Source organism: Maudiozyma barnettii, assembly GCF_903064755.1.
Source record: "Maudiozyma barnettii strain CLIB 1767 genome assembly, contig: KABA2_07, whole genome shotgun sequence".
In the NCBI taxonomy this organism is placed as follows: Eukaryota; Fungi; Ascomycota; class Saccharomycetes; order Saccharomycetales; family Saccharomycetaceae; genus Maudiozyma; species Maudiozyma barnettii.
In genome coordinates, this window is record NW_024545244.1 from 653,421 (window position 1) to 677,150 (window position 23,730).

A 23,730-nucleotide genomic window follows, 5' to 3' on the forward strand; every position below is an offset into this window, starting at 1 on the left:
ATAGGGGAAGAGGAAGGGGAAGGAAGACAAAAACTGGATGGCCATCATTGAATGACTAAGCCCTTTTTTTAAATTGAATTGTGTATTCTGTAATCATTAAAAACCAAAGAGAGACATGAGGGCATATGACCAAGAAGATATGTGTACAGATTTGATTGTATTTATTACAGAGAAAAATCACTATCGTTTTTTTGTTTACTTTACTCATGATGGTAGTTTGTTGGGCAACTCATCGCAAAACATAAAAATTCTAACAAAACATGAAATTCAATGGATGTGTCAGTAAATTATTATATTAAGATATATATTTGATTTCACAAAATCTTGTAAAACATATATAGGTACAGTTAGTGATGTGATCTAACACTAACAAAAAGTTAAATAAAAAGAATAGGTATAAATTAGAATTATAATAAAACTAGAAATTAATTAGAAGTGTGGTATAATAATATTAAGGAAGAAGAATAAGTTAGTAGTGTGTGAAATAAAAAAAAGGTAATTAGGAATATTAAACATTAAAAAATAATGGAACGTTTTTCTTGTCAAAAGAATATAATTTTTTTAAAAGGTTACTCTCTTTCTCTGTTGTTATATTATCAAAATAAGAGAAAGGAAAGAGCAATTGAAAGAACACATAAGAAGACGAAGAGAATTGTAATTGTAGACAGGAATTAAAAATTAGAATGCATTCATCTAATTTATTTGTCTTCCTCTTCTTTCTTAGAGATCTTTAACTTGTTCAATGGTGACTTGAATTTTTTCTTTTCTTCGTTACCAGAATCAGAGTCAGACTTCTTAGAAGCGACACTAGCAGTGGAACCTACAGATGGTAATGGATCCAATTCAGCATTAGCACCTAGAGTATCCAAGCCCATCTTTTCTAGACCGACGTATTGCACCAATACTAACCAGACGGCTGGTAGGACACCTAAGTAGATCAAATCGATGATACCGTAGAAGATATGTTCAGAATCTGGGACGATAACGTTACCACCTTCAGATAGAGCGAAACAAATTGGATAAATCAACCATAAGAAGGCGTTCAAACCGAACATCAAGGTGAAAATCTTGGTGACGTCTTCGCCTAGTCTCTTAGTCAAGTTCTTAGTGGTAGTCATCAAGGAGATCAACGTGACAATGATAGCAGCAGTACCGAAGGTGTAGTAACCCCATTTATAAGTGGAGTGGACAACACAAGCGACCAAGTAACCGATGACGAACAATTCGGTGAAGAAACAGTTGAAGATGATGTGCCAGATTGGGGTCTTACCCATCAGGGACAATTGGATGACAGGCCATGGCATGGCTAAGAACCAACCGATCAATCTTGAGTAGTAGATTTGTCTAGTACCTAGATGAGTCTTTTGAGTGGAGACTCTGTTACGGTTGTAAAGGGCGACGACTGGGGCCCAACCCAAATTAGAGGCCATAGTGAAGTAGTTGACGGCCATACAAGCGTAAGGGATAATGATGGTGTAGTAAACGAATCTTTCGTTAGCTGGTTTTCTAAACATTAGTAGGATGGCAATGATACAAGCTAGTGTATATAGACAGAAGACGGTGAATAACCAATCGGAGCCTCTGTCGGTGATATGGAAATCTGCCAAGGCAGGACCGTTGATTTTCAAGGCTTCGTTACCACCTCTTTTGATTAAATCTAAGTATTCAGACATAATTGCTGATGTTGATGTTGTTGTTATTATTAGTTAAATGAAAATTAATTAATAATTTGATGTTGCAGTTGTGTAGAAATAATAATAAATTAGAAAGAAGTATGGACAGAACAAGAAAAGTAATTAAATTGTTCTGAATCCATTCAGTTTATATACCTAAATATTTTTTTCCCTTTCTTTAAAATGAATTGAAGTAGTTGTCTGGAGAGAGCAATGCACAGGGGGAGACAAAACGTTTCTGTCGAATGAACAGTTAATAATGCTAAGATTACCTAAAAGAGTAGGATTATTGAATAAGACAAACAAACAAACAAACAAATAAACAAGCTTTATGCAGCTGTAGCTTACACACTACATTGGATATAACAATAAACAAACACCCAATTGCATAAAAAAGGGCCCATACCCCGGAGCGAATATAATAGGCTGGAATGTTATAATAATATAAATATGTTATGAAACAAAAACGACACTGACTTACTGAGTAAGGAAGGGGGGGGAATATAATTAAAATATAATCAAAATATATATATATAGTAAAATGCAATGTAGTTCACTATTAACAACAACAGCAAAAACGACTCATTAGAGCATCAGTAACGTGGGGGGACAAGGAGATATACGGCAATAATAAGAAAACCCTTAGCTTACTTCAAACTAAAAGCAAGTAAAAATTATATATTTGACGGGCTTAACGGGGGCAGAGTAATAGTAAATCAAGCATATAGTGAGAGGGACATAGAAGGGTGATTCAACTACTGGCAGAGATGATCAACCCGAGGTACTGCAGCATGCAATGCAGGGAAAGACAGATGCAGAGCGCAACATACCAAGAAGTACCAATCACTCCTAACAACCCCCCTTCGAAGAGAAAACGCCGAGTCCAGCGTATGCATCATTATCAAATGAAATAAAATGAAATAGTTCATTTGACTTACGAAAGAGAGAGAGTCATCGTGGCCAAATTAAGTAATGCGTAACTTCGGCATATTCATCGCGATGACGAAAAACCAAACATAGAAATTCTCCGGGAATCTCAAGAAACCGAAAAAATAAACGCGGCAGACGAGAGACATCGCCCAATCACAGAACAGTCCCTGTCATGTGACCAGCACGTGACATCCCACACCGTTGCACTGCACGTGACCCTGCACGTGACCACCACCACATCTGGTTTCTTGCGCTCGTATAACAACACAAACAAACGAGCAAACGCATTAACTGATGGTGCGGCCGCCCAGCACAGCACGTACGCCACTTCCTCGCCCTTGGGAAATCTGTCAGGGCTCAGCCACCATCCCACCCGCACAACTGTCCGCATGTGCGTGCACACCCACACACCCGCTGCCCACCACTACGGAATTCTGTGTCTTTCGCTCTCTCTCGCAACACAGAACAGCAAAAACGGTTCTCTAAACGACGACAATTTGTCCACATTTGCAGTTCCAACCGAGGAGAGACCTGCATGACAACATCCAACACAACCAACAGCCAAACGTACAACATCTAAACGAACCGTATATATACACGGAACAAGCAAAGAATGAGAGAGAGAGAGACATTGATAATTAGCTCGTTGCTTACGCAAACACCCTTCTTCTTCATAAAGTAGCAGTAGTGGCAGACAACTAAACGACAATCTGCCTGTCAGTAAGTCAAGTCGTTCCTTAAAATAAAGATCTTGATCATTATTAGTACCCTGGTTGCCTTCTCACCGTTTATCTGTCCATCTCAATCACGTAATCAACAAAAATGATAAATAAAATAATCCATTTTCGTACTACTTTTACTATTAATAATTACTTTGCAGTAGTAGTCACATTTGTCTTGCTTGAATGAAAATAGAAAACAAGGTACACATACATACATACATATGTACATCCCCCTCTGCTACTTTCTTCGTTATATATCTTCGTTCAAATAATTCATTATTTCTAAACCCATTCAGGGCAAAATGAAGTGCTAGAAAGAAGAACGACGAGACAAAAGAGATAGATAGAAAGATCGTTTGCTTGGCGTACCACGTAATGTAAAATTTAAAAAGGGCAACAAAAATAATTCTTTGTTCATTCTTACATGGAGAGAATACAAGGCAGGACCAATTAACTTATTTACAATATATTTTATGGATCGTTTAAAAGAAAGGAACCTGACAGTATCCATATATCTTACATACGATCCCTTGCGTTGAGTTAGTTATTTCACGTATCTTTCTTACGCCGTTTATTCGTTATTCTTATTCTCAACAGTTACCTTCTACTATCCAGTTTCAAATATTAATTCTTATACTCTTTGGGAAAGAACGAGCTTATTACTATTCCTATTATATAAAACATATATAAACTTATCTTTGTTTATTATCTGCTTTCCTTCTAACAACTTATTTCACTACCCTCTTATTTATTTATTTATTTATTTACAATATAATTTTCTCTTTGATTTCAAAATCGATTTGCCTCATTTTGTACTATATACATATCTATCTACACGCCCTGTTTACCGTTCTAACTATGTCTGATTTACAAAATAAATTCCATACATTATTACCACAATTAAACTTCGATCCTGTCGATATAGATGTCGCCTGTAAAGGGAAACTAGACCGGTTCACATTCGGTAATACTACTGCTACACCTACTGTAACCACCATCCATCAAACACCTCCTTCTCCTCCTTTATCCGCTGGCGGTTCTCCTCGCTCTTCTAAACAAGACCTTATGATTCCAATGATGTTGAAACCTACTCAACAACAAGCGGTTAATCACTACATGCCCCCATCTCCTACTGCTACACCCGCTCACAACGTACCAACTGCTATCAGTACGAAGCGTCGTCGTCGCCATGTTTGCAAGACCTGTACAATGGCCTTCACAACAGCAGGCCATTTATCAAGACATAACAGAATTCACACGGGCGAGAAGAATCATACCTGTCCACATGATGGATGTGGCCAGAAGTTTAGCAGACACGACAATTGTATTCAGCATTATAGAACACATCTAAGAAAGAAGTCTCGTAAGTGAGCCTCTCCCTCTTTATCCCCCTCTATACACTTTTATATACTGCTACTATATTATATATTCCTCTTTTAAAAATTTATATTATTATTTCCTAAGTGAAAAATTATTTAAGGCTTTCATATTTTTTTTCTGGCGATGAGGTTTCCCCATTACAAACACTGAAAAGTTAACAAGATCGAGCAGACACACACACACAATGAGTACAGAGGAACCCATCATTTGTAACAGTTGTCTAGCTGACAGTGGCGACACCACAGACACACAACCACAGATCACCATAAATAAAGTTCCAAACGGTATACAATGTAAGATATGCACATTGCCTTCAACGTTGTACCATTTCCGGAATCCTCATTCACGAACCATTCAAAAGACTACGATCTGTTACAAGTGTGCGAAACAAAGAAACGCATGCCAATGTTGTGTGCTGGACATGACATGGCATGTCTCCCTAACGGTAAGAGATAAATTGGTTTCATATTTACAAAATCAAGATGGTCAACAATTGCAAGGATCCATGATGACTCCTGAGGCAACGAATGTGATGATGAAAAGATATCTGGCATTACAAAAGGGAAAACTAGGAGGCGCACAAATCACCTCTGATTCAAAGGCATTAGACACTTTATTGTCTCAAGGTTTGGAACAATCCATTGCTACTTTGGAGAAAGATATACAATCAAGCAACAAGATAAAAACTGGTCTAGACAAAGATTTCGAAATCGATATCAAACCTGTCCTTGCACACTTACCACTGACACGTACATTGCAAGGTACTCACTACATGTCGTTCTTCTTATACAATATCGATTCATCGATTCCTGAATGGAAGATTAAAGACTCAGTAACGTCGGTGGTCGGAACCAACACATGGTGCGATAGGGACTCTAACAGTATCATTGTGAACCATAGAGCAAATGCTGGTGGAATAAAATTTGCAAATCAATCGTTGGCAGATAAGTTTGTACGGGTGCTTACGACAACACCGGGAAACAACTACATTATACAAGAAACAGGTTTAATGAGGGGTGTGTTAATGGTGGATAGATTTAAGATATTTGTTGTGCCATGGGAATCTGGATTTTCTACAGGTTCGTTTGGTGCCACTAAAGAACAATCTTTGAAATTAGCTCGTAGTTTAAGGAAATTGATTGTCTCGGAATCTCAAGTTATGCCCACTGTGACTTCTGACGTCAATAATAATGACGACACAGATAGGAAAAGAAAAACTACTAAAAAAATTAATAAGAAGAAGAAGAAAGATAATAAGAAAGGGACAAAACGTGTAACGTCTTTACAATTATAGATTGTTATGATTATTTCCTCCCTATCAAGCCAAAACAGAAAAAATATAAGAATAACAAATAATAATAACTAATCAACTCGCAGTATGTTTGGTTTCTTACCATTTTTGCTATCATTACATTTAAAAATTGCTAGAACCTATAGTAGAAAACAAACGACACAAAAAAATTCTATCTTTGCAACGTTGTATCATCATGGACAACCAACAAATCAAACATTACAATTCACATTCCCAGATTCCACCCTCAATATCGAAAAAGATATCATTGAACCGGACGTAATCATATATATCAAATTATGGCCATTTTTATGTATGATAATGGTAATAATAATCGGAGTAAGTTGGTTTGTCTACAAAAAAACTAACCACCATCAAAGTCAAGCATTCCCACAGGAGGAAACTATTATGCTTGACACTACCACCCCAACCACCACCAATGCTTCCAAAACGTATACATACGAATCACCACCATCGCCAGTATCACTATTGATTTGGAACCATCAACTACCATCGCCATCATTGACTGAATTGGAAGAATTAGAGACATTCACCACGGCTTTGCCATCTCGCGGTGGCGGCCTCACAAATGAATAAATTATTTAACAAATCAAACATTCACACAACAACATCAATACTACACCTTTAGATATAAATATAAATATAAATAAATATATATATATATAGGAATATCTCTGCCAAACAAAAATCAATAACAAGAACCGAGAATTCATATCATTCAGAGTGTGTACATGAGTTTTTTTGTACCAGCCGCTCACATATACATAAAGAACAAGACGACAAATGTCCACTTATCAAGGTATGTTCGAGAATATAAACCAACAGAGGTGGAAAGTACGTCTCTTTACCTCATCCCCCTCATCTTTTAGTAAACTAACAAATTTTTATTTATGAATTAGAAGAACATAATACGGAGAATCGTCCACAACTGGATAGCGATTCATCTAGAAGAGATACACGTACGGAGTTCCGTCGTCTCTATGGGGAATTGAATCCGCAAGACCCACGATTGATCGCTTTGCTATCTTCTTTAATACCAGATGCCTTACAAGAACAATTGTCTCAAAAACCTGAGGAAGGGTGTACTCAAGAGTTTATCGATTCATTACCAAGGGTGCCCATCACTACAATCAAGAAGGACGAACTTTGTTCAATTTGTTTCGAAAACTTTCATGACGATGAATACCCTTTAGTGGTGAAATTACCTCATTGTGGACATATGTTTGATTTACAATGTATCGCAGTATGGCTAGGCTTGAATACGACTTGCCCTGTCTGTAGAGATAATGTTATGGAACAACAGGATAAGTTGAAGGGACTCGATACTTCCAAAGCCGAGTTGGAGGAAGACTGGGGTATGTACAGCTAAGCATGCACAACCCTTGTCGTTACGCTATAACGATAGACACACTGTCACTGTTCTTGTCTTTTATTTTCTTTTAAACCTTTCTTCAGTTAAGAGAGTTGTCTGTCTCTCACCAAAAATTGAAAATTTTTATCGAAATTTTCGATGGCCGATGATTTATGGATTAGTTTCTCTCTCATTGCAAGGAATAAAACACATTCATATAACAAACGAGTCAAACCAACACACACACATATATATAGAACTGTACACATATAGCATTACAATATAAACACGTAAGCAAAAATAATTATCACCATGGGTAAGAGCAGTAAAGATAAAAGAGATTTGTATTACAGAAAGGCTAAAGAAGAAGGTTACAGAGCCAGGTCTGCGTACAAGTTACTGCAATTGAATGAAGAGTTCCATTTCTTGGACAACGAAGATAATTTGAAGAAAGTAGTAGATCTATGTGCTGCACCAGGTTCATGGTCTCAAGTCCTATCAAGGAAGATGTTCACTGAATCCAAAGAGGTCGATAACAAAAACAAAAAATTGATTGCTGTGGATTTGCAACCGATGTCTCCAATCGATAACGTCATTACATTACAGGCTGACATTACACATCCGAAAACTTTGGCAAGAATTCTAGAGATATTTGGTAATGAGAAAGCTGATTTTGTATGTAGTGATGGTGCTCCAGATGTTACAGGTCTACATGACTTGGACGAATATGTACAACAACAATTGATCATGAGTGCATTACAATTGACTACATGTATATTGAAACAAAATGGTACGTTTGTTGCCAAGATCTTTAGAGGTAGAGATATTGACATGTTATATTCACAACTGGGATATTTGTTTGATAGAGTCGTATGTGCTAAACCAAGATCTTCAAGAGGTACATCCTTAGAGGCCTTCATTGTTTGTTTAGGTTATAACCCACCATCAAATTGGGAACCAAAACTGGATATAAACAAATCAATTGAAGAGTTTTTCAATGGTTGCAAGATGAGTCAATTATCATTGTCCGATGACAATGATAATAAGTTACCACAATGGAAGGACGGTCAAAGAGAAATTGCTAAGTTCATGTCGTGTGGGGGACTTCAAAGTTTCGATTCTGACGCTACATACCATTACGACGACGAAATATTGTCAAATTTGAAGGATAAGTTATCATTGGATCCAGTACAAAGTCCAACGAATCCTCCGTACAAGAAGGCTCTGGAGTTAAAGAGAAGCGGGAAACTGACAAGAGCAGTATAGCCTTCGACATATGACCCCTACGTCACATACGTTCCCAATCAACCATAAATAGCATTCTGTAATTTCTAAATAAAACCAATAAAGTTCTTCTAATATGATCCAAGTTTCTCTTCTCCTGATTGAAATTTATGAAATTTTTCAGTCTTCTGAAATTTTCACCGAAATTTCATTTGTTTTGATTTGGAATCGATCAAAACAAATCAAAGATATATCAACTTGAAAAGACAGGAAAGCATGTCCTTTCAATTCAAGGATTCTTATATGTCGAAGGTTTCGAATCGAGCACAGTACTAATTAAAAATATATCTACATTGTAAACAATGACTGCGGATGATGATATCATTGGACATACTGATATCTTGTCGTCGCCCTTGAAGAAAGGTCGAGGTCAAGCCAACGTTCACTATGGAAGAACACCAGTCACAATAGGTGTTGTGTCTCGGAAAAGGAGGCAATCCCCCCGCAAGGATGTGATTGAGAAGGTCAAAGTCCCCGTAACGACTCCTCAAGAGGAACCTAAGAGGGGATACAAAGGTAAAAGACGTGGTAGGAAACCTAAGTCTAACCATGAAGAGTCCTCGAAAGACTTAAATCAAGAAACAAACCAGACTACACCAGATAAAAAAATTAAAGTGGAGTTCGATTTAAAGATAAGCGCTGATAATATATTGCCTACTCGAACTAGAAGACATACGAGAGTACTTCCTAAAGATCTTAGTGAAGATGAAGATGAAGATGAAGATGTTAAACCTCCTGTGAAAAAGAAAAGAGGAAGACCTAAAAAAATTGTCACGCATGTGAAGGAAGAGGAACATTCGAGATTAGAAATAAGCCCCCCCGTGGTAACAAGAAAAAGGAAGAGTCGTAAACGTAGTATCAGTCCCGATGATCAGGGATCATCAACTGAGACTGATATTATGGTACCTGATACGCCTACAAAGGAAGCGACATCTATATTGATGGAACAATCGTTTACGTCACCATTGAAAAAAGTCATATTATCCAATTTAAAAGAATATAAACAAAATGTTTCCTTTAAGAATTTGAAATTGAGTAAAAATTTTGTACCGACTCGTCTTCCTAATACATACACTCCACAACATGTGAAACAGTTACAAAACGAGAGCGTAGTAAGTAATTTCTTGGATACATTTGAAGGTTATTTCGATCAGAGGAAGTCATTAAAGAGATCGAAGAATACTATGTCTATGGCTCCTACAGTTACTAGAGAAGAGTTTGCAACAATTACCAACCTATTTAACAAAAAATTCCAACGTTCTTCAAAGGATAAATTAGAGGCTTTGCAAAAGCAATTATATCCACAATATTGGTTTGAATTGTCTCGTGGGTTTACTCTACTGTTCTACGGGGTTGGGTCCAAACGTGCATTTATGGAAGATTTAGCCATCAACTATGTCTCTATTAAATGTAAACAGTATGAAATATATGATAATAAACGACTAAACAAAAATTACAAGAATAATGATGACACAGGTGTTCCTTGCGTTACAATTAATGGTTATAACCCAACTTGTAACTACAGAGATATTCTTAAGGATATTACAGATATAATTTTCCCAGAGGAAAAAGTCAAAGTTGACTCTAAATACTGGGGGAATCACAGTATGTTATACATTCAAAAGATGGCAGAATATTATAGAACACAACCAAATCATGTAAAGATAATACTAGTAATCCATAATTTAGATGGGCCTAGTTTGAAGAAAAATATTTTCCAACGAATCCTTGGTCAATTAGCCACCATCAAACAAATTGCTATCATTGCATCTGTTGATCATATATATGCACCTTTGTTGTGGGATGCCACAAAATCTCAAAATTATAACTTCATATTCCACAATGTGACGAATTATGAGGCTAGTGATGTCGAATCATCATTCCAAGACGTTATGAAGCTTGGTAAAGAAGAATCTACAACGGGTGCCGAGGGTGCCAAGTTTGTTTTGGAATCCCTAACAGTTAATGCGAAGAAACTGTACAAATTGTTATTAGAGACACAAATGGCAAATATGGAAATTGAAATGAATGGGAAAGTAGCACCAATAAGACGTGGTATAATTACAACAGGTGTTGATTTCAAAAAATTCCACGATATGTGTGCATCAGAATTCATCGTTTCCAATGAGGTATCATTAAGAACTATCCTGAAGGAATTCATCGACCATAAGATGGCATTTATCAAGAAGAGGAACAACAAGGGGTTTGAAGTCATATGGGTAGCATACAGTTACGGTGAAATGAAGAAATTACTAGATACTGCTTTAGCAAGTATAAGTTAAGATTGTTCAAATTTTGATACCGTGATAGACCCTGCGCTATTTCGCGCAAGCATATATACATATTATACCTCAACATACTATATAGGTATGTACACATACACATAAATAGTTGTAACCAAATACATTAATCATTCATTAATAAGACGTCAAACCATCACTACTCTTGTATATATGCAAATGCATTTGGGATGTTCTTCGCCTTTCCTTTTCTCTATTGGTGACGATTTTCATAGATCACCACAGTTGAAAAGAAGAGGCGCCCCTATGTAAAGAAAACCCAAAAATGAGAAGCAATGGAAGAAATTGATTTCGTTTTAGGATAGATGAGAGAAACAGATCCATCTTAACTATACCCTTTGTGAGTTTGAAACCATTAGCGATCGTACACTGCAAGATTGTCTGCTTACTATTGACCAAGACAGTTGTTATTATCGTATTAGCAGGGACGCCATTGAGGTTATAATTATAGGATAGCCCTTTCGTTTTGTTCAATTGTGGAACTTGATTCTCGATAACAGCGGATCAGTTGTTTATGAATTGTTAAACAAAATGTCATCCAGTAATACTACCACTAGATCGACAGTAGGGTTTAGATCTGGTTCAGGTATAATGAACCCAGATTTTGAGAAGTTTAACCCAGGACATGTTGTGAACGTTGGCTCTCATAAAGTTGAAATTGTGGCATACCTAGCTGAAGGTGGATTTGCTCAAATATACACTGTAAAATTTATAGAGTTGCTTAATGAATTGGATATCTTAAAGAATGATAACGACACGAACAAGAAAGATAAGGATACATTGAATATAGGTGATATTGCGTGTTTGAAACGTGTAAAAGTTAACGATGATAACGGACTTAGTGAAATGAAGAACGAAATCGAGGTTATGAAGAAACTAAGTCGTTCATCAAATATAGTTCAATATTATGACTCTAATGCTACTAAATTACAAAATAGCTCTGCGGGTTATGAAGTGTTTCTATTGATGGAACTTTGTCCCAACAAATCCCTCCTAGATTTCATGAATGATAGATTAGCTTCCAAATTATCTGTCGATGAGATATCTAAAATCATGTATGATGTTACATTAGGTCTATCTCAGATGCACTACTTAACAACACCATTAATTCATAGAGATATTAAAATCGAAAATGTGTTAGTTGATAAGGATAATAATTTCAAATTGGCAGATTTTGGCTCCACTACAAGTATAAAACCTATTGCATTGAACGATCAAGAGATTGCGATAGCAACACAGGATATATTTATACACACGACCCCACAATACCGATCTCCAGAAATGATTGATCTCTATAGATTTCTACCCATCAATGAGCCTTCCGACATTTGGGCATTAGGTGTGTTTTTATACAAATTGTTATTTTACATCACACCATTCGAAATGACTGGTCAATTTGCTATCCTTCATGGTAGATTTGTAATCCCAGAAAATAAATACCCAATAGAATTTACCAACCTCATCACTGCAATGTTGATGGAAAACCCACATATGAGACCTAACGTTTATCAAGTGTTGGAGACGATATGTAAGTTTAGAAATATGGATGTACCTTTATTTGATAGATATGGATATGGTGCCTATAATTTCCAAACATGTTTGGATTACAAAATTCAACTGAATGATATACAGAAGAATCTTTTAACGATAGAACAATCACATCTAATGGGTACATCCACGGACCTCAATTTATATAATGGAATCTTTACTAACCTATATGAGGTTGCACCAAAAATTGATCAGACTGAGTCCCTAAGAGTTATTAAACAATCAGGAGAAAGAAAGATTTCGGATACGTCCTATCCCTCAGGTAGTGAGAACAAACAAGAAATTGTCAATATACCATTTAATAATCAAAATAACGATGGCGCATCAACCGTGAGAGGTAACAGTAATAACCCACAAAAACTACAGTCACAACAACAGTTCTACCAGGGTGGTGTAGATGAGAGTAGGATCAGTAATGACACAACATATTATCCAAGTATCAATGAAATCAACGACTATGCTGCAAAAGAGTTTGGAAACAATATGAATGTTCTCCCAGTATCACAACTAGATTCAACCTCTAATAGAAATAGCGCCAGTGATGGTAAGGCAAATTTCAGTATGTTACCTACTATAACTACCCAAAGTGAAAGAAATATAAATACGTTTTTCCCATCAGGTAGGAATGGTTCCATCCATAGTAATGTTTTAAACAATGCCAATAGTAATAATGTTACCGAATCAGTTTATGAATATAATACCAACAACGAACCCACTCGAAGTTCTACCAAAGGAAAAACCCATAAATCGAACAACCCATTTCCATATTTCAAATCTGAGATTAACGTTTCAGATAATGGTCAATCATCTACAAATTATTTTACTGATCATACTAATCTAGACCAAAAAAAGAGAAACTCAGTACTGAATCCAGGGATGAATGTGTATGAAGCTCAAAGTCCAACCACTTATGATGCAGTCAGTCCCACAACATATGGTAATTTACACCCACCTCCTAATCTTGATAATATATTTGCCTCTACGCCAAATATGACAGTTGGGGTACCGCCAAAAAGTAATGATAGTAGAGGTAAACAGTTGTTCCGTAATGCTGTCCCTTCGACTAATCAAAACAAAAATGTTTCTGCTTCAAATAACAATACCACTGCACAACCATTTCAATATGTACCCCAATCAAACATTGGGGCCATAAATCAAGATTCTTCAACAGTGAATATGACCCAATTCAATACCCAAAATAATAATAAGAAATTGGCTAATGTAGAATTTCCTGATTTAATCGATTTAAAAGAAACCGCATCACCGACACCACCACCTCTTCCTCAAAAAAAACGGAATGATGAGAATAATGGGTATTTGAAAGTTGAACATAAACCTTTAGATTTAAGTATCAATGAGATGTCACTCTCACCAGACATCGGAGCTGAAGAAATATCTAGAGATATGAGACGAAGTAGAAGTGCAGGTATTAGAAGAAACTATGCGGAGGAGAGAGGGGGACCTCTTTCGGTCAACAACGACAAGGGGTACAAGAGTGGTCATGACACTTCCAATGTAGATAAAGATGCTGATAATGATTTAATGAGCGAAGAAAGTATATCTGAGATGAAGATTCCAAATATCAAAAGGATGATAGAGGATGACTTAGCTAGTGAACATTCCAGCGAGAGTATAGATATTAATATGGATGCAGCTAGACGAAAATCTAGTTTACTCAAACCTGTGTCCAAGGATTCATCTCCATCTGTTACTGGACCAAATACTAAGAACCATACAAGAAACGTATCTTTGTTATCAGAAAATTCAGATATTGCACCACTCAAAAAATTCGAAGACACTAGAGGTAATAGTGTTACAAGACCAGGCCGTCATTCATTAGATTTGAAATACGAAGAGATCAATTTCACAAGAAGAAACCAAGAACAACTCGACAAGACATTACAAGGGATCCAGAAGGTGAAGACTAACCCGCATACCCTATCGTCAACCTCGAATAACCTTCAAAATGGGAACGGATCAACTACTAGTTTCGACTCTAAAGAAAGACCATTATCACGAGTTCGTCAATCGTTAGATATCGACAGACTCCGGAAGGACCAATTTGGGGGCAAATCCAAAAGTAGTAAACGTTCTCTGTTCTCCATGTTTAAATAGACACAAGAAATATGTATTGGAACCCATTTTCCAAACCGACCTTCATAAACCACCTTCATAAACCAGCACTCTTAAACAATCATTCATCGTTGGATGGAGAGTGAGCCATTATTATTATTCTCATTATTATTTACAGTCATTGTCATTGTCATCGTCATTGCCGTTGCATGTTTTGTTTTGTTTTGAATACCGCGAAAAATGTTCAGTAACGAAATTGCAAAAGGAGGAAAATGCGAAATTTGCTCTCTTTCTCTCTCCTATTTCTTACCTTTTTAATGAATTAAAGGTCAATGCAACAACAACAAAGAAGGTTTATACTATACTATATATTTATATAAAGTGTAATTAAGTGTTATTTGAGTATATTGCTTTTTGTTTGTATTAGGTCTTACATATAGAACATACAATTTACATTGTTTTGACAAGTTAAAAGTAATTGATTTTGTCTCCGAGTCACCTTCCATTCCCATTCACCTCCCAGAAAATGCTACATCCAAAGATTGTCGTCAAGAGCTCACACCTTATGGAATTCGTTCCAACGGTGAAGGAAAGAAGAGCCAATGGTCTAGATAAACAGAACTTCATTGTTGAAAAAATTGAAGACGGTATCGAGAAGATGTACTGGATGTACTATATCAACTTACCATACTATCTGATGTTGACTGCAGATTCATACATTCTACATAGCTTCATCTTAACAATGGTCAGTTTAAGTGTATTTGGTGTAGTTAAGTACTGCTTAATGTACTAGTGATAGATACAATACTTATGGCTAATTTATTTTATAATTTATTTATAGCCAATCCATGCATTATGAGAAAGAAAACAACGACAACATTCAAAGTGGAGATCGATAGATAGTTTACAATTCATACCCTTACATTTTATCGCGATAGCTGTCATCCTACAAGATAACAGAAGATACAGAGAATATAACAATTATTGCTAACGGATCAACCTCAATTTAGATGTTGAGGATCCAACACGACAGACTTATATATCTCTACATTTTATTTAGCCCCAGACATTTTTAACTTAACTAAATATCTAATTTATATACATACACGTAATACCACAGGATACACATATGTTTGTATCATATTATAATTGATTCTTTCAGTATTCTTTTTTTATGGCTTCATGGCTCAATCCTATAGTAAAAGCTTTTATTATTTCAAGCAAAATTACCGAATAATTTTTTATTTTAGAAATAAAGGTAACAAAAACTGAACATAAAACAATGAAGAAGATAGGTCAGTAGCAATCGTCAAATACCTCATTATATAGTACCATCATTCCAGAACAACACTGTAATAATGGAAAACGAAATCCTGGAAAGAATAAACGTTCCTGCTGTTATCGATAGAGATGAATGTATTTATTGCTTCGAAACACCCGTTAATAACATCCCTGAAGGTCTAACGACAGCTGGTACCGAACATTCGTTGAATATCTGCCTATCATGTTTCCAATCTGTTTGCGAACTTCATCGTGAACTTCATATGAATGTCACTCAGAACTCTTGTGATACCATACATGTTAATTATTTAAACGTGGCCAAATTGGAGAAATCAAAAAAGGAGACTGATAATGCAGGTGATGTTACTCCTACAAAGAAGATTAAACTACAAGTGACAGAGAAGTCAGAGGATGATTTATATGATACAGTATGGGAATTAATTCAGGTGCAAGGAGAAAATACTGAGGTTTTATTGAATAGTGAATCCCTACGTGGCCAAAGTACCCCCGAGAAGATTTCCTCTATCTTAAGTGCCAAATCCCAACAGTTGGCAGATCAAGCAAGTTCTTGGCAATTAGAGATACATACATGTGAGCATTCTAGAAATTTTAATGTCGCTGATGTGCCTGTCTCAAAAATAGATACTTCCAAATGTAACGATTGTGGTTTGGATTCAAATCTATGGTTATGTCTACATTGCGGGAATTTAGGTTGTGGTAGAGAACAAATAGGTATCGAGGGCCATTCGCATGGGTTGAAACATTATGAGACTCATAACGATCATTGTTTGGCTATTAAATTAGGTTCTTTAAGTGAGAATTCCAATGATTTGTATTGTTATCAATGTGATGACGAAGTCAAATTTAATGATGGTAACAAGATTCTATCATTAATTTTACAAAAGTTTGGGATTGATATCTCAAATAAGATGGCTACTGAAAAGACTTTAACTGAGTTACAAGTGGAACAGAACATGAATTGGGATTTCAAAATGACAGATTCTCAAGGTAATCAATTGATTTCATTACAAGCAAATGATGAACTTGGATGTGGTTTGTTAAACCTGGGGAACTCCTGTTATTTAAACTCTGCGATTCAATGCCTTTTAAACGGTGGTGTTTCTCATTGGGGGGAGCAATTAATAGAGGACATTGGTGTTGAATTCCCAATGGATGTTGTTTATCCTAGTAACAATTTGAAATGTCAATTGATTAAGTTAACGAATGCCTTAAAGATGACACCTGACCAATATCCACAAGGTATTAAACCTCGTAGTTTTAAGAAATGTATAGGTGGTAATCATGAAGAGTTTAGTTCTAATAGACAACAGGATGCAATGGAATTTTTAACATATTTGATTGCACAATTAGACAAAAAATATTTTGATAAGAAATCCAATACTAATGACGATGAGGACTATAATAATAATCCAAGTGATTTAATGAGATTTACCATGGAGGATAAATTACAATGCCAAACATGTCATAAAGTAAAATATTCGTATAGCACAGCTGAAGCATTACAATTACCATTATTGGAGAATGATGAAACACAAGATATAAAAGAGCGTTTATCCAGTTTTTTTGCTAATGAAACCATTGAATTCAATTGTCCAAATTGTAAATCAGGAGTGAGCAATGCTGCTACTAAACAAGCTCACATGAAGACATTCCCTGATACCCTTGTATTAAACCCAGTAAGAATAAAATTAGCCAATTGGACACCCGTCAAGACGAGCAACGAATTACTTCTACCAGGTGTCGATGATCCAGAGGATCTTCTGGATATGAGCCAATGGAAAGCACATGGTTTCGATGTCGATAATGAACAATTGATGGAAGATAATGAGGCACAGGGGTTTGAACCTAATGCAGAGTCAATGTCCCAATTAAAAGAAATGGGATTCACCGAGAATGCTGCCATGAGAGCATTATATGCGACGGGGAACCAACCAGGAAGCACAGAATCAGCTATGAATTGGTTATTTCAACATGTGGATGATGCCGATTTGAACGATCCATTCGAGCCACCAAGTAGTGACAAACAAAACAGTAACAACAGAGAAGTTGACTCTGGTTCATTAGATACTATGTTAGCCATGGGACTAGACGGTAAATTATCTACGAAAGCGTTATTGCTGAACCAAGGAGATGTCAGTCGTAGTATTGAATGGGTTTTCAACAATATGGATGACGATGGAGAGATTATTGAAACCAATACCGCTGCAGCCGCTGATAGTACTACCAACACAAAGGAGTATGGACATGATGAACCGCTACGTTACAAATTGAGAGGTGTTGTCTGTCACAAGGGTAACTCTGTTCATTCTGGTCATTATGTTGCATTCATTAGGAAAACTGTTCCTGATATGACTGGAGAACAATGGGTGTTATATAATGATGAAAAAATTGTGTTGGCACAGGATACTCAAGAGATTCGCCAAAATGGGTATATATATTTCTATTCTCGTTCATAAAACAACAACAATGACAAATGTATAAACAATATTTACATAATTAATAAGGAGAAGTTTAGATTGATTAATGTTATACAAAAATGATAAAAAATAAAATTAATATATATGTATTTTTAAAGAGGAGAGAAAGTTAAGGTGTGTATATATGTATATTAGTTAAAATTACAATAGAAGAGCAGCTAGACCGGCAAATAGTAAACCTGAAGAAGCACCGACGGAATCAGCGGCATTCTTTTTAGACTTGGAAGTCTTAGTACTAGTAGAGTTACCACTATGAGAAGTAGAGGTAGAGTTCTTAGAGGATGACTTGGTAGAGGAGTGAGAAGAGGAAACATGAGTGATGGAGGAACTGTTTCTAGCCTCAGAAACAGAAGAAGTGATAGAGGCAGTTTCATTAGCAGAAGCAGTAGCACTAGTGGTGGCAGATTCTGTCTCATTAGTAGCAACATCCGTGTTAGCTCTTTCTAGAGCTGGCAATAGTCTAGAAGAGTACCATGGCAAGTTAGTGATGGTAGCGGTCAAAGCACTGACGTCTAATTCAGTGAACAAAGAAGTAAATGTTTCATCAGTGTAAGTATTTATTTGGGCATATAGAGATAAAACTTCAGGTGGAACTTGGAAAGTAGAATTACCTGATGTCTCTAGAGATAAATAGTCTGAGATGTGACTTTCGATATCGTTGATGATAACTAGCAAGTCATTGGTTTGTTCGGCAGTAACGTTAGCAGCGTTGACGGCAGAGATAGCGACAACAGCGGAGGCTAGGATAGTGGATTTAATTGAGACCATTATTAACTGTAGTATGTGTATGGAGAACTTGAAATAATTATTTGGATAATATAAGTAATATAATAAAAGAAAGAAACAAGAATTGAGATAGAAAATAAAAAGAGCAAAAAGAGAATAAAATAACCTAGCCAGGGGGAAAACTGATAGTCAGACTGAGTTATATATATATATAAATAAATAAATATTTACTTGTATCGAGGAAAGGGAAAATAATTAAACTAAATTAAATAAATATAATCATGTATCTACACATACACGAAAACGCGAACATTGAATATAATAGAATTTTCCATTATTAAATGAAACTTGCAAAGAATAATGAGTGAGAGAGTAAAAAGACCTTCATCATCATCATCAACATCACATCCATCCATCCATTATAGAGAAAGTCAAAATAATAAATTAGGAAAGATAGGACCGCGCCTTCCCGCCTTTTATTACAATAGAAATAGATAAATCATAGCAATAGAACAAGAACAGAGACTATTTCCAAATTCTATTCTTATTTTACAATGAATAGAATTCTAGTTTATGAAAACGACAACGATATCGGATTCGAGAGAATTCAAGAAAGGGTTAAAGTGAGAAAAGTCTAGACCCCTATCTGCACGCCTCCCTGTGTCACCTTATACTTCCCAATCTATCTATATATCTATCTGTGAAATCGATATATGCATGCATCAGCCTATATCTCTATCTATTTTTAAAAGCGAACTACCCACTGTTAGCAGAAGACACACGAACTGTGAATACATAGATGCATTATTATTGTGTTTAGTTAAACAATTTGTATCACTATTATGCAAAAGCTGGTTCAAGCTGGTTGGCCAGTTAAAGCGGAACAAGTATCTCAAACGGGAAGGAATATTAGTTAAACTGGTAGAATACAACAGTAGTTTGGATGCAAGGGAAAACGCTGACATTAAATAAAATTGTTGAGTGAATTTCGATTAAATGACAGGGAGACTGACCGTATGCGTCTTTATAAACATGATTTACATCTGTTTAGCTGAGAGAGGTTAGTGGTAGAATTATAAAGAATGTTTCGCGTTCGTTCGGGTTTATCTCTCAACTGAGATATTATCAACAGATGATATCGCAGTAGTGGAATATCTGAAGAAAAAAAGGTTAAAACCCAATTTGGTAGTCTGCACATTCATGTATACTTAAGTCGGATATATTTATATTTATATTTCCCAATTTAGCTAAAAAGCAAAAAATAGAAAAGCAAAAATTGTGGCTGAGGAAACGGAGATATGCGGTGTGTGGGTGTTGGCGCATGTTTCTTTGTTTGTTGAGCGGCGGCCGGGTTTTACCGAGATGTCGTGGTGGCACACCCATACACCTCAGACAAGTTTTGTTTTGCACTTGTTTTTAGCGTAAGGAGAGATGAGGGTTCAAAGCCCTAGCGACCGTTTGTAGGGCAAGTGTGTCTATTTGTATGATTGAAGCGCGTTAGGGCTTTTACTATAGCGATGAAGTTACACACATTTTATTTTTCTTAGATAATACTGAATATTGAATATGGGAATAATAAGGAAATGCAAGGGTCCTTTTTATAATTAAATATATCTAAAATAAGAAAGTGATGTGATCGATATACACATACCTTGCGTTACCTTACGTTACCTTACGTTACCTTACTACTATTATCATCAGTATCGGAATACTATTTATCATAGTAATAATATCAACCACATTTATATAAGTACATAGATAATTTTGCAAGAAAATGTCCGGTTTGCTATCAAGTAAGAGTAAAAGTAAACGTCCTAAATTTTTATTTTTTTTACAAGTTAATGAATTAGTTAATATTCCACAAACTTCAGGGTATTGTTACGTTAAGTGGAATATTAGAGATGGTACAGGAATAAATAAAAATTCAACTATTGTTGGAGATGATAAACAATATAAAGTTTCAAATCAAAGTAAAGGAATGACCCCTAGAGTTAAAGTGACACATCATAGAGCTCAGTGGAATTATAAATTAGATAGACCTATTCAATTAAAATTACAAGTAGAAAGAAATAAAGATCTACATAGAAAGGATCTAGTATTAGACATTTTTTTTGAATTTATTAGTGGCACAAGTAACACTAATAATAATAATAATAATAATACCAATACGAATAATGTGGTTCCACAGGAGAAAGTCTCTAATAAGATACAATTAGGGAGAGTGGTAATTAATTTATCAGAATATATTAGAGAGGATGAAATGCCTATTACAAACCGATTTCTTTTGAAAAACTCAAAAGTCAATTCTATTATTAACGTTACAATACAGATGAAGTTGATACGTGGTGCTTATTCGGATTTTAATATGATTCACATGGGTAATGGGAACTCTACCGTCTCTAGTAGGAATGTATCAGGCTCTGTATCCAAATCTCAATTACAACCATTAACTCTCTTAGAGACTCAAGGGACTTCTGATTTTAGTGGCACAACACCAAGCTCTCCTCGTAAGAGTTCACATTCTTATACTGGATTGTCTCCAGACGCACAAAATGATATCAGTGGTAGTGGTGGCAGGCCCTCTACAATGAAGTCGGGCCAATCCTCAACCGCAAAGGGACTTTCAACCATCTCCACATCGATGAACCCATTAGTGGATAGTCTCTATGCAAAGACGTTCCATTTACCTTGGGATCCAAGACCTAATGAGCTGAGTCCCAGAGAATGTGTGGACGATATCGTGAAAGGAGGGGATGGGTGGGCTAAGAATGAAAATGGAATCAATTTGATTGATTTACAAGCATTAAGACTACATGAATTGGAATTGGCTTATTATGCATCACATTCTGTGGACCCAACTGATTATTATAATGGGAATATGATTATTGATCCTGGTAATTCGAATGCAAATGCAACGTCCACTAAGATGGATAACCCATCAGAGGAATATTGGGATTCTATGGATAGAAGAGAATTCATGGAAAGAAGACAAGAAGTGAGAACTTCTTTAGCTAACGCAACCTCAACTCAAAAGAAACATGGCAAAAGTAAGAACTCTTGTATAGATAATGGTTGTGGAAATGATTCTAACAATAAGGATACTTCAACGACAAGAGATACTCGGAGTTGGTCCATTAGTCATGTTATGTCTTGAACCATAACTCAAAATTATGATTTTTGTTTTGTTTTGTGACTATGATTGTTTATGTGTTCCGTCTAACATCCGTACATCTATGACCTATATATTGCAATATGTATGGGTACACCCATACATTCCACATGCTTTTTTTTTAAATGTTTTTTAAATATTTTTCAGTTTTTTCAGTTTTTTGAACATGTCCTCTAAGAAATGTCCGGAGAGCTGTGGAATTTTCCATTTTGAAAAATTTCAAATTTTTATGAAATTCAGTTTCTGGAAGTGAAAAATTATTCTGAGGATTTCGACTTTTTTCATTGCTGACTTATCCTTTAATATGGAGTACCTTTCATCATCATCATCATCATCATCACCATCGTCGGGTCTAATATTGTACGGAGGTTGCTGTAAAGTTCTATCTGTTCTACTTCCTCATCATGGTCCATGGACTTTTTGGTTTCTCTAAGATGTCTTGGACATCACCATTAGTACCTACCTAAGTTTACACGTCGAATTAGGATCTATACCTAATTAACCATTACTATTATAGCTTTACTTAGTAATACTCTCTTACGTATATATTGAAATAGTATTTAATTATTACATTTTTTTTGGGATTAATATTAGAAAAATTCTAGTTGAATACCATATAGCAATATAATAACCAAGTAAAAATGTCTGGTAACGGTGCTCAAGGTACAAAATTTAGAATTTCAGTATGTTAAAATTATACAATTACGATAATAAGAAAACCTATCGATGTGTGTGTGTGCATGTGTTTGTTGAATATAAGGATTTTAGTTCCAATGATGAAGTTAGGCTGCACGTAGAAAATCAGCTCCAAAAAGGATGTTGTTACGAACCTAATCGAACATACTTCTCTTTAAATATCCCATTTTACCACGTCCTAAAAGGTAATAATTGTTTTTCATCGTCTTCTTTTTACTAACATATGAATGTGTTTTTATGTCTTTCCCTATCTGTTATTTACTGTTATCATACAGTAACAATAATGACATAATCTACATCTTTTTTTTAAATAGTTAGGTCTACCAGTTGGTGCCATCATGAACTGTGCTGACAACAGTGGTGCTAGAAATCTATACATCATCGCCGTCAAGGGTTCTGGTTCCAGATTGAACAGACTACCAGCTGCTTCTCTAGGTGATATGGTCATGGCTACCGTTAAGAAGGGTAAGCCTGAATTAAGAAAGAAGGTCATGCCAGCTATCGTTGTCCGTCAATCCAAGTCCTGGAGAAGAAAGGACGGTGTCTACTTATACTTTGAAGACAACGCTGGTGTCATTGCCAATCCAAAGGGTGAAATGAAGGGTTCCGCTATCACTGGTCCAGTCGGTAAGGAATGTGCCGATCTATGGCCAAGAGTTGCCTCTGCTTCCGGTGTTGTTGTGTAAACAGATCCTGTTTTACTCTTAATTACTAAACTCAACCCATTTTAAAAAAGCAGAAAAAGCTTATAAAATTTTCTATGACATTTCTTTACCTTTAGCAATAT

General features: G+C 35.8%; 13 protein-coding genes across 13 annotated transcripts; 11 read left to right on the forward strand and 2 right to left on the reverse strand.

Annotated features, from left to right (window-relative positions):
- Positions 1 to 698: 698 nt before the first annotated feature.
- On the reverse strand, positions 699 to 1,673 carry KABA2_07S06754 (opsin family protein; the record flags this gene model as incomplete). Its single annotated transcript, XM_041551797.1, has 1 exon — positions 699 to 1,673. One exon carries the CDS (start codon positions 1,671 to 1,673, stop codon positions 699 to 701), a length of 975 nt encoding a protein of 324 aa, XP_041407731.1.
- Positions 1,674 to 4,183: 2,510 nt separating this feature from the next.
- Positions 4,184 to 4,696, forward strand: KABA2_07S06776 (C2H2-type zinc finger protein; the record flags this gene model as incomplete). Its single annotated transcript, XM_041551798.1, has 1 exon — positions 4,184 to 4,696. One exon carries the CDS (start codon positions 4,184 to 4,186, stop codon positions 4,694 to 4,696), a length of 513 nt encoding a protein of 170 aa, XP_041407732.1.
- A 193-nt stretch (positions 4,697 to 4,889) lies between these two features.
- ECM2 (Ecm2p) lies at positions 4,890 to 5,999 on the forward strand (the record flags this gene model as incomplete). Its single annotated transcript, XM_041551799.1, has 1 exon — positions 4,890 to 5,999. The coding sequence occupies one exon, from the start codon at positions 4,890 to 4,892 to the stop codon at positions 5,997 to 5,999; it is 1,110 nt and encodes a 369-aa protein (XP_041407733.1).
- Positions 6,000 to 6,083: 84 nt separating this feature from the next.
- Positions 6,084 to 6,593, forward strand: KABA2_07S06820 (uncharacterized protein; the record flags this gene model as incomplete). Its single annotated transcript, XM_041551800.1, has 1 exon — positions 6,084 to 6,593. The coding sequence occupies one exon, from the start codon at positions 6,084 to 6,086 to the stop codon at positions 6,591 to 6,593; it is 510 nt and encodes a 169-aa protein (XP_041407734.1).
- A 155-nt stretch (positions 6,594 to 6,748) lies between these two features.
- On the forward strand, positions 6,749 to 7,386 carry KABA2_07S06842 (uncharacterized protein; the record flags this gene model as incomplete). Its single annotated transcript, XM_041551801.1, has 2 exons — positions 6,749 to 6,816; positions 6,954 to 7,386. 2 exons carry the CDS (start codon positions 6,749 to 6,751, stop codon positions 7,384 to 7,386), a joined length of 501 nt encoding a protein of 166 aa, XP_041407735.1.
- A 294-nt stretch (positions 7,387 to 7,680) lies between these two features.
- On the forward strand, positions 7,681 to 8,634 carry TRM7 (tRNA methyltransferase TRM7; the record flags this gene model as incomplete). The annotated part of the gene is made up of 1 exon (XM_041551802.1): positions 7,681 to 8,634. The coding sequence occupies one exon, from the start codon at positions 7,681 to 7,683 to the stop codon at positions 8,632 to 8,634; it is 954 nt and encodes a 317-aa protein (XP_041407736.1).
- Positions 8,635 to 8,954: 320 nt separating this feature from the next.
- Positions 8,955 to 10,934, forward strand: ORC2 (origin recognition complex subunit 2; the record flags this gene model as incomplete). The annotated part of the gene is made up of 1 exon (XM_041551803.1): positions 8,955 to 10,934. One exon carries the CDS (start codon positions 8,955 to 8,957, stop codon positions 10,932 to 10,934), a length of 1,980 nt encoding a protein of 659 aa, XP_041407737.1.
- A 549-nt stretch (positions 10,935 to 11,483) lies between these two features.
- On the forward strand, positions 11,484 to 14,615 carry AKL1 (serine/threonine protein kinase AKL1; the record flags this gene model as incomplete). The annotated part of the gene is made up of 1 exon (XM_041551804.1): positions 11,484 to 14,615. The coding sequence occupies one exon, from the start codon at positions 11,484 to 11,486 to the stop codon at positions 14,613 to 14,615; it is 3,132 nt and encodes a 1,043-aa protein (XP_041407738.1).
- Positions 14,616 to 15,099: 484 nt separating this feature from the next.
- TSC3 (Tsc3p) lies at positions 15,100 to 15,366 on the forward strand (the record flags this gene model as incomplete). Its single annotated transcript, XM_041551805.1, has 1 exon — positions 15,100 to 15,366. One exon carries the CDS (start codon positions 15,100 to 15,102, stop codon positions 15,364 to 15,366), a length of 267 nt encoding a protein of 88 aa, XP_041407739.1.
- Positions 15,367 to 15,931: 565 nt separating this feature from the next.
- UBP14 (ubiquitin-specific protease UBP14) lies at positions 15,932 to 18,331 on the forward strand (the record flags this gene model as incomplete). Its single annotated transcript, XM_041551806.1, has 1 exon — positions 15,932 to 18,331. The coding sequence occupies one exon, from the start codon at positions 15,932 to 15,934 to the stop codon at positions 18,329 to 18,331; it is 2,400 nt and encodes a 799-aa protein (XP_041407740.1).
- A 162-nt stretch (positions 18,332 to 18,493) lies between these two features.
- On the reverse strand, positions 18,494 to 19,120 carry KABA2_07S06974 (SRP1/TIP1 family protein; the record flags this gene model as incomplete). Its single annotated transcript, XM_041551807.1, has 1 exon — positions 18,494 to 19,120. The coding sequence occupies one exon, from the start codon at positions 19,118 to 19,120 to the stop codon at positions 18,494 to 18,496; it is 627 nt and encodes a 208-aa protein (XP_041407741.1).
- Positions 19,121 to 20,852: 1,732 nt separating this feature from the next.
- Positions 20,853 to 22,232, forward strand: KABA2_07S06996 (uncharacterized protein; the record flags this gene model as incomplete). Its single annotated transcript, XM_041551808.1, has 1 exon — positions 20,853 to 22,232. The coding sequence occupies one exon, from the start codon at positions 20,853 to 20,855 to the stop codon at positions 22,230 to 22,232; it is 1,380 nt and encodes a 459-aa protein (XP_041407742.1).
- A 656-nt stretch (positions 22,233 to 22,888) lies between these two features.
- Positions 22,889 to 23,629, forward strand: RPL23A (60S ribosomal protein uL14; the record flags this gene model as incomplete). Its single annotated transcript, XM_041551809.1, has 2 exons — positions 22,889 to 22,930; positions 23,258 to 23,629. The coding sequence occupies 2 exons, from the start codon at positions 22,889 to 22,891 to the stop codon at positions 23,627 to 23,629; spliced, it is 414 nt and encodes a 137-aa protein (XP_041407743.1).
- Between the last annotated feature and the right edge of the window lie 101 nt (positions 23,630 to 23,730).